This window comes from Pygoscelis adeliae, unplaced genomic scaffold (genome assembly GCF_000699105.1).
Source record: "Pygoscelis adeliae isolate BGI_AS28 unplaced genomic scaffold, ASM69910v1 Scaffold186, whole genome shotgun sequence".
NCBI classification, from domain to species: domain Eukaryota; kingdom Metazoa; phylum Chordata; class Aves; order Sphenisciformes; family Spheniscidae; genus Pygoscelis; species Pygoscelis adeliae.
Genome location: NW_008825071.1, coordinates 3,608,087 through 3,617,440, shown reverse-complemented (window position 1 = coordinate 3,617,440; position 9,354 = coordinate 3,608,087). Strand labels below are relative to the sequence as shown.

Sequence of the window (9,354 nt, the reverse complement as noted above, 5' to 3'; positions counted from 1 at the left end):
GGTGAGGAGGCAAGCTGGGGCTGGAGCCGGCCCTGGTCCCCGGCAGCTCTCCCAGTCCCTCCCCGGACTCTGGTTCACGTCGTTCCTCGGAGACCAAGAGCGTGTGGCCTCTGTGCGTGGGAGTATTTGTAATTTGGTGACGGTCACTTACCCTCTGCCCCCCAGTCTCACAAATACTTTCGTTGCAGAAGTTATGTTCTCTTTGCAATCACGAAATCTAAGGATAAATTTGCAGTGAAAGCAGTATAGTGATAGTGCTGTGTCCCCGAGGCCGCAGGTAGCTGTAGCAGAGCTGGAGAGTTCTCAGGTCTGCAAGAGACCTACTGGGCTTTTGTCCTGGACTGGTATGTTTGACACAAGCATAGTTGAGAAGAGTGGGAGAACAGGGCTGCGCTGGGTGTTACAGCTGTCAAGAGGACAGTACTTCTCATCTCTGGGCCTTTCTAGTGGTTGTTCCTATCCTTTTTTCTTCATCTCTTCCCCTGTCCTTTTTTATCTGACTTACTGATACCCAGTAGAGGTTATTGGGAGTTTTGTTGTTAGGATTGGGTGTTCTGGTTTTGTTTAGTTTTTTTTTCCCCTCCAAGTTTTCTTAAATTTAGATAAAATAAAGTTAAGGGAACAATGTGCAAAAGGTGTGTTTTGATCCTAAGTTATCCCTTGGTACACGGTGCCATTTAGGCATACGTGAGTCATGACGCTCTTTGAAATCAAGAGCAGAAAAGGATTTCCTTTCAAAACTGAGGAATTACTTCTTTTTTGTTATTAGCATCGACTTGTTTATGCCATAGCAAAAAGCTAAGCAAAAGCTTGAAAGAGCAGATGCCTTCCTTTGTTCTCTGAAGATCACAAAAGTGGAGGACGCCTGACTTGCCGGTGAAGGACCTTTGCCTGAGAGTGCTGTAAGGCCTGAGCAATGCCCCTGCAGGGCAGGAGTGCTTCTGCTCTGTTCTGTTTTCAGGTGATAATATCTGTGTCTGTCCACACTTTGACTGTTTCACAGGCATCCCTAAAACCAGAGGAGCTTTTATCTTGGCGCAGTCTTCATAGGAGACCCAGTGCCAAATGGGCTGTTGCAGAGTCCAGCGTATGCTGCACATCCTCAGCGTGCATCGAAGAGAGCGCTGGCCTTGCAAACTTGGACCACGCTGTACCCGTGGGAGGGCTGAGGATCTCTGCCCAACTCGAGCCCAAGGGAGCTGCGTTGTTTGCCAGACTTGTTGCAGCTTCTCTGGACGTTCTTCTCACCCTTAGCAAGCCTCCTCCAGATCTCTGAGTCTCGGCTTCAGGGCCCTTGGTCTGGACTCCTGGCTCCTGACAGGCAGCAACAGGGCCAGGTTTCGGGTCCAAGGGGAAGAGGACAAAGGGAACATCGAAGTGCTTGACGGAGGTGCTTATACATACCAGTAGTTTTATCACCAGTGGGATCAGGCGGCAATCTGACAGCCCTGGAGTCTATATTAGAGCCTCTTGTCCTAGGTGATGTGCCAATCTCCTAATGCTTCTCACAGAGGCATGCGTTTTGGCACTGCTCCCTGTAGTTACAAGGGAGAAGCCTAGCAAACAAGCCAATGTTTATTTAGGACAGTCTTTCAGATTACTATGGGTGCTGCTAATGTTGCATCCTCAATGCTACCAGTAAGAGTTGGGTTAGACACAGCAGACATAACCCTTTTCTTCTGGGTTCTTGAAACAAATGTTGCTGAGGGCCTCGCTCCCAGGCAGCAGCAGTACACAAGGTCCTACGTTTGTTTCAAATATTGCAGGCTACTCCAGGAAGAGAGCATTCCAAGTATTTGCCATCAGATGTCTAAGGTTTTCAATCATCAGGCTGTCCCCCCTGGTAGCTACACTTGACAAGGGACAGAACCATGAGCAGGTTACTCTCTTGGTGGCACTAGATATTCTTAAGATGTTGGCTATGCCAGTTGTGTGTCTACAGAGGAATGAGGTTCCCTGGCTCCTTGCTTGGAAGGAATCTCAAATGAGTAGTTCCGTTGCGTTATTTTGACCATTACAGATCTTTCCAACATACGTGGTCCTTGGTAAACCTCTGGAAGTCCACTGAGCTGAGGCAGACTTGATCACCAGAGTTCGTTGCTGTTGAATTGAACTCTGTTGACTGGATTTTACCTTAGCCGGATTCTTTTGTCCAGAGCGAGACTGGTCCTGTGTTGCTTGTACCGTTATACCTGTCTATCCCAGGGTCTACCAACATTTTCAATTGGATAATGATCTGTGCTATATCTTGCTGTGGAGCTGCCCTTGCTCAAGCTCTACTGGTGGCCTCCAGAAATGTCTGTGTTCCTCACTGACTGCAGAGGGCTTATCAGTTGCTGGAGTTTTGACATATACGGTCCTTATGTACCTTTACATCCCTTCTTGTCATGGCCAGTTTGCACCTGCGAAGCACTGATATTGTGGGAGGAGCACTGACCTGTCAGTGTGAGGTAGAGCAGCCTGGTACTCTATAGATACTGCCACAGCAAAATAATCTCCAGGCACGAGCACTTGTGGCACACGGTTGCTCAGAGTTAAAATGGGCAACCTATCTGCAAACTCTTACAAATAATGTCCTTTCACCCATACTTCGTGATGTTAGTGGTGTACAAGAAGCAGGGTTTTGTTTTGTTTTGTTTTGTTTTGTTTCAGAAAGGTGGATCTTTCCTACGGCCTTGTTAGTCTCTTTTGGATCTTCATTTACGTTTGTAAACAGGGATTATGATTGCTTGCACCTTCCTAGCCCACGTAGGGAAGGAAGAGCATTGACGCCCAGGTCTCCACCGTTCCCAGTGGTAGAACTGGTGGCTCCTTCAGCCCCACTGGTGTAATGTGGAGTGGTAGCAACGAAAGACTGTAGGTACATGGGGCTAAGGGAGGTGTGTGGTGTTGCATGTCTTGCTCTCTTTATTTTTGACTTCTCTGGTTTTATATATTCTGCGGCTACACCTTGTGCATTTCGGAAAAAGTATTTTGGGGACTGCCTTGTCTTGTATTTCCTTCTATGTAACACTGATTATTTTTTTTTGAAAACCAGGACTGGCTGACTAATTGATTACTGATTCAGATACGGGCATTTTTCCTGCTTTATTTTCAATTTTAGCTCATATAATCTGAAGAAGGAAGGAAAAGGGGAACTTTGTGTGTAGCAGAGATCACAGTGTTAAATATGGACAAGGCAGCTCTGTTCTGCACTTAAAAAACAGTGGGTTAACTACTTGAGATTGCCTTACCTAGTTTTCCATGCTCTGTTCTTTAACACCAGTCAGTATTCATTGGGTGTTTAAAATCCCCGTGACTGCTAGGGGAAGGGACCAGGGAATCCAAAATCCTCTTCTTAATTCAAGCTCCATGAATGTATTGACTATGGAGGGACTTCAGCCTGAAGTTAAATATTTAAGGAATATTTAATTTTGGTAATAACACATTGTATCCTTTCACCATGACAATTCAGAATAAGATCATACGGGAGGTTGTATTCCCTCACATAGTGGGAGTATGTGTGACCCTCTGTGGCTGACTGTAACAGGATCTTATTAAGGTCAGAAGACATTCTTTCTGTTAAAGTAAATCTCAAGGTTATTTTTTTGCCTTAATGATATCAGGATACCTGGAAAAGTGTGAATCCATGCAGCTTTTTCTACAAGTGGACTCAAAACCAATTGTATAAATGAAACTGTTTTAAATGGGAGCAACTTTCTCTGAAGTCCTAATAGTGTTTTGTTACTTACAAAGTAGACAGTCTAGGTCATGCCAAAGGCAATAACAGCTTTCATACTGTCAGGTTGAGAATGTTTTCTGTTAATCCAATTATGTATTTTTAGATGTCTTGGAGGGTTGGAAAAAGCAGCCATTAAAGAGAAATGAAAATCCATTCCTTAAAATTTTTCATCGTTGTTACAGGAATAAAGTATTGCTATAATGACTGGAGTGACTAGAAAAACAATGAGAAGAATAATAGTCATTTTCTACTTTTGGTGAGCTGATGTTATAGCAACTGTATGAGGCCAGTTTTCTGTGTATATGCAGATATAATTAGTTGATGGTGTGCTGCTGGGGCAAAGCACGGTGTGGGAGGATTTTGAGAAACCCTGTTCAGAAATCAGCCCTGATGTGTTTCATGACTCACGAGTTACAATTCCTGTGATGCACCCAGGCACAAATGACCTTACAAAGAGGCTAGAAACTATTATCTTCTTACCTGCTTGCTAAAATGTACAGTATTTTGAAACGTTAGAGCGGAAAGAAAGCTAGACAGCCTCGCAGGATTTTTCTAGAAAGCTGGAAGACTGAGAGTGCTTTTCTTAATAGCCTCACTAAGTTCAGGGGGTGTTCAATAGGCTTTGTCTGTAAAAAGATAGTAGCAAGAAGTTCTCATCTCTTGACGATTTTTACATGAGGTGCGTTTGCAGCGTCCTACAATACTTATTCACTGTTGCTTAGTGTAACCGTGCTCGAGTATGGAAGATTTCTGACTTAACTATCTTTAAATTTATCAAAATCTCTGACCATTCTATGGCTTTTCCATAGATTAATTTCCCTCTAAACATGAGCAACTATTAAGCAAATACCTTATTCCTTCTGTCGCAGGTGTGGACATTGTCAGCGTCTTCAGCCAACTTGGAATGATTTGGGAGATAAATACAACAACATGGAAAACCCACAGGTCTATGTTGTTAAAGTGGATTGTACTACAGATACTCCACTGTGCTCTGAATTTGGCGTCCGAGGGTACCCTACGTAAGTATAAAAGGATGTCTGCTCCTGTTTCTTTCTGTCTTAGTTTTCCATGATCCTCTGCCAGTTTGTTGAAGGTAACTTCTAAGCTATATTTTTTGGTGGGTTTCTTTGTAGCCCTTTGGACCTCATATGTTCATTTTAAGCCTTTTTACCATGTTGCCAAGTATCATGTGATACATACTACTCTTACTCTTTTATTTTTTTTTAAAGAAACTGTTTTATGTCTTAGAAGATGGCTGTGTTTATATGAAGTCCAGAATTGTCCTTTTCTTTTCTCTGAGAGTACCTCTTTCTCAAGCAACAGTGTTATACAGTTGTGATATGCGTGATAGAGCTGGTCTCTGGTAACAGTACTTTTAAAAATAACTTGTCACAAGTTTGTCAGTACACAGCACCATTCATAATTAATGTATAGGTGATCTCTTAAATTTTTGAGTGAACTTGGTGCTCATAAAATGATAAATTAATCGTATCACTTAGCATAGCAGCAGTGATGTTGTACAGACTTTTTCTAGGTAATTTTGCTTATGTTGATCTAGGAGAAATTCAGTTGGGGTTTAAGGTTGTTAAACTTACCTTGTTATAAAGGATATATGCCTTACTACCTCAGCTTTGGTAGACAGAACATGATCTAGAGTACCTCTGAGAGAGCAGCCTGCATAGTGCTTTTGAGTTGATACACGTGCTCCCTTTTTAGCTGCCAAAAAGAAGCAAAGGGATTTTTTTCACTTGTGTCTTCTTTAAAGCTTCTTGTAAAAATGGATGGGATCGTTTCAACTGCTTTACTGATTACTCATCTTAGTGGGGATAAGTGGAGAATGTCGTCTTCTGTAGCCCTTCCACAGCCTGTATTTTTCAGTTTCCTTCCCTTTGCTCACTTTGTCTAGTGTTACTGCTGACCCCAGCAACAGCCTGAACTTGACATATGCTCCTGGCTGCACCCACTTTGATGCAGATGAGTGCGACTGAGTAGAAGTTGAGAGTTATAAATAGCAAAGTCCTTGTTGGAATAGGAATTGTCCTTAAGGGCAGTTTGTGGCTTAGTTCCACTAGAAACACCAAGAAACAATGAATATTACAAGTCTATTTTAATATCCCCAAAAGTGAGCATTGGTCATCTTTGCGTATTTGAATAGATTATATTGTACCGTTCCTTGTAAAATAGAAAGAGTGCCAGAGATTTTAAATAAGAAAAAAAATAAATGGATGTTTAATTTCTCCCCCCCGTCCCTTTAAGGTCACTGAAGATCTAGGAATAGTTAGTACTTGCTTTCGTCTACTTGAAAAGTACAAATATAAAGCAGTCATCTGCTAGTTACAGAAATACAGAGATGAAGGGGAATTCGTTATATGGATTCTCTTTCTGGCTGAGTCAGTTTTTAACTAGCCTGTTTTTAAAAACCTCCTCCAGCGAGGGAAATTTCACAGCTTCCTCAGTCACAGGGGGATTGTCGCAAATCCAGGATGTGCTGGTCCCTGCACTGCTTTCCCAAACACCGGTCAAAGGAAAGGCTGCATCCCCTTTCCATCCCCCTTAGAGTAAAACCGGCTGAGCAGGTCCCTGCGCTGCTTGGTACAGTTGTCTCAGGATTATTTGGTGCTGCAAAATACTCTCTACTGAAGTAGAGGAACTTATCCTCATCTGAAGAAAATAAAGGTGCAGCTGGCTCTTTAAGCTGATTTTTTTTTTTTCTTGTTACACCTCATGGCAATACATTTGAAGAGTATTTTAGATGTTCTTTTTTGTTTTTGTTGTTTCCTTCTTATTACGAAGTTGCTTCCCCCCCCCCAAAAAAAATTTTTTTTGACCTTTTATTATCACAAGGAATAGTCATGAATACCTTAAATAGAAAAGGTAGTGGGAGCTCCTATGTCTTTTGAATGTATTTGCATTATGTGGTTTTTCAACACTTTCATATCTTCATTTTTTTCCAACGGTGGAACAAGAAGAGAGAGAAAAACATTTCAAGAAAAAGCAGTACAAAATGACAGGTTGGCAAGGGGAACTGAGGGCTAGGTGACAGTAGTGATTGAAACTATGATTTGTTTAAAAAAAAAGGCTAGGTCAGAAGTTGATATTGCCCCTTTACCAAATATATTTCCAATTTCAACTTAAATATTTAATAGTAGAAGCTTTAGGTAGTTTATGGAAAAGTTTTCATAGCAATTATTAAATGTTTTAATCACGAAGTCTTGAATCCCTATAAGCAGTTACTTATTTCCTTGTCCTATTGACTTGGCCAGCGTGTTTTTAATCAGTTCAATACCACATGAAAAGTCCTGCATTCCAAAAGCAGTCAGGGAATGAAATGTGAGAAGGAAATTCCTGGGAAAATAAGCATTGGATATTTTTCCTTTGGTGATGGAGAGGGGTGAACAGAACAGAATCGATGTTTTTTGACAAACTGAAATAGGATTCATAGGCATAATGAATGATTAACCTTAGAACTGAACGCTGCAATGTTTTATTTGCTCTTGCTTATTGATCAAATTAATATTAGGCTATGTTGATTTTTAACAAGGTATTTCTTTTTGCTATTTTAAAGGTCTCCTTTAAAAGCTTACATGGGAATGAAAAAGTGTGCTAAGTTCTAGCCATGACCCTTTAAATTGAGGGAGATGCCTGATGCTGATGTTAATAGTCAAGAAAGCTGTTACTGCAGCCTGAGCTGCATTGCTGTGGATTAGCAAAGTGTGTTAGCTTTCTGAGAATGTTTCCTGTGTGAAAATTTTTGCCTCACTCTTTTCTACATTTTGATCCTTTAGCCTAAAGCTGCTTAAACCAGGACAAGAACCTCTGAAATATCAAGGCCCTAGGGACTTCCAGGCACTGGAAAACTGGATGTTGGAGAAACTAAATGAGGAACCATCTGTAAGTGAAAAGGAAATAAGAAAAGGAAATATTCCCTTCTGCAGATTTGCTTATCTGTCTTTTCTATAGGCTAGGTTTCATTTTCCAGGAGGAAGTCTACTCCTGAGAATAAAAGTCAGGTGGCAATAGCAATGTGGAACAGCTTCCACACAAGTCAGAACAGTAATTAAAACTGTCATCCTGTGACCTGCCTTTTGTTTCCTGTATTTAAAACTACAGTACGTAATGCAGTTTTAATGTTTAGCATTTTGATATTTTAAGATACAATTCTTAGTGTCAATTCAGTTGACACCTGTAGGCCATATGTTTCTAGAATAAGAAAAGCGATTTAGCTATAATATGTTATAAATTGCATTTGTGTTGGTCTTAATTACCTCTTTTAGCTCAGTTACTATCTGATAATGTTGTACGCTAAAGAAAGGGTTTAAAATAATCAGTTAGGTGAGTTAAGCAAATACCGTCACTAGGAAAACCCTTGTGTTTAGGGGTAGCACTTACGTATAGTAGCCAAGCCTTGCCTAAAATTAAATTTATAATTGCTGTTTCTAATCAAGATAAAGCTTTAGTGATTGCTGAACCACAATTAGAACATGGTTATATTTAAACAAACATGGTATTTTTAATAATTAAACATTAAATACTAAACTATTTTAAGAAATGTACTTTGAGGTTCTTAAAAAAAAAAAAAAAAAAAAAACAAAAAAAAACTTTCCAGCTCTGACCCTAGTATCCCTAGAAAGTAGGCACTTGCTTTTGCTGATGTGCCAGTGGGTTTGCTGCAAGTTATGCCTATAAAGTGTTTGCTCTTTTCCCATTGTTGCTGCCTTCATGGAGCCATTAGGTCCCTCTTTCCTGCATTAGGGGAGCAGAAAACAGCTTTTTCACTAGCTATTTTTAAATAGCCCAAAGACCACTGAAACTGGTGCAACGGCAGATGTGGCAGATGCATGATGCTACGGAGGAACTGTTACGTAGTTTAAGTGTATTAATATATGGTGATGTGATGAATGCCATAGCAATTACTGTGCTCTGTGACTATACTACAGCTCAGTGAAAGACTCCATTATTCCAACGACTGTGATAGCTCTTTTCTGTGTGGTAGTCTTTTTCACATTTTGCTTTCAAGTAGTTGTTTGTTAGGAAACATTAGATACCTAAATCAAGCTAAATAAGGACACTGCTTTAGGAATTTAAAATTTCAGAGCACAGGGTTTACAACACTACCACAGAATGGCACGATACAGGAATCAAATATTGTGTATTTACTGTACAAGACAAATAAAAGTTAATTTTTCTCATGAATAGGATCCAAAATCTGATGTGGAACCACCAAAAGCCCCTGAACCTAAGCAGGGAATGTATGAACTCTCAGCAGACAATTTCAAGATGCACATAGCAGAAGGTAACTGGTTTTTTCATATGCAAGAGGTACTTGCTTACAGAGACATCAGTAGTGGGAAGTCTGCAATGGAAATGTTAGTTTTCAAGGTACTTCCTTCCCACTTCTATTTTCCAGTAATACCTAGTGAAAGAGGATGAAACTACAGACTGTGTAAAAATGCAGTAGTTTAATTACATATTGCACACCATGAGAAAGTTTAAGAACGGCACTCCGCTCAGAAGGCAGTAAAATTAAGGCCCCTAATCACGTGGAACAAGCTAGTGTGCGACTAAACGGTCTCTTTCCCCGAGTTCCTTGCTCAGTCACAGCCTTGCCACTCACTTTGTGTTTTTGCAAGTCC

The 9,354-nt window shown here is 40.7% G+C and overlaps 1 protein-coding gene across 1 annotated transcript in view; it reads left to right on the top strand.

Moving 5' to 3' along the window:
* The window catches only part of TXNDC5 (thioredoxin domain containing 5 (endoplasmic reticulum)), a 27,553-nt gene that overhangs the window by 1,874 nt on the left and 16,325 nt on the right, over positions 1 to 9,354 (top strand). Inside the window, 6 exon segments of the mRNA XM_009326535.1 lie at positions 4,238 to 4,396; positions 4,399 to 4,507; positions 4,510 to 4,562; positions 4,565 to 4,740; positions 7,507 to 7,612; positions 8,918 to 9,014. Coding sequence (XP_009324810.1) covers positions 4,238 to 4,396; positions 4,399 to 4,507; positions 4,510 to 4,562; positions 4,565 to 4,740; positions 7,507 to 7,612; positions 8,918 to 9,014 — 700 coding nt within the window.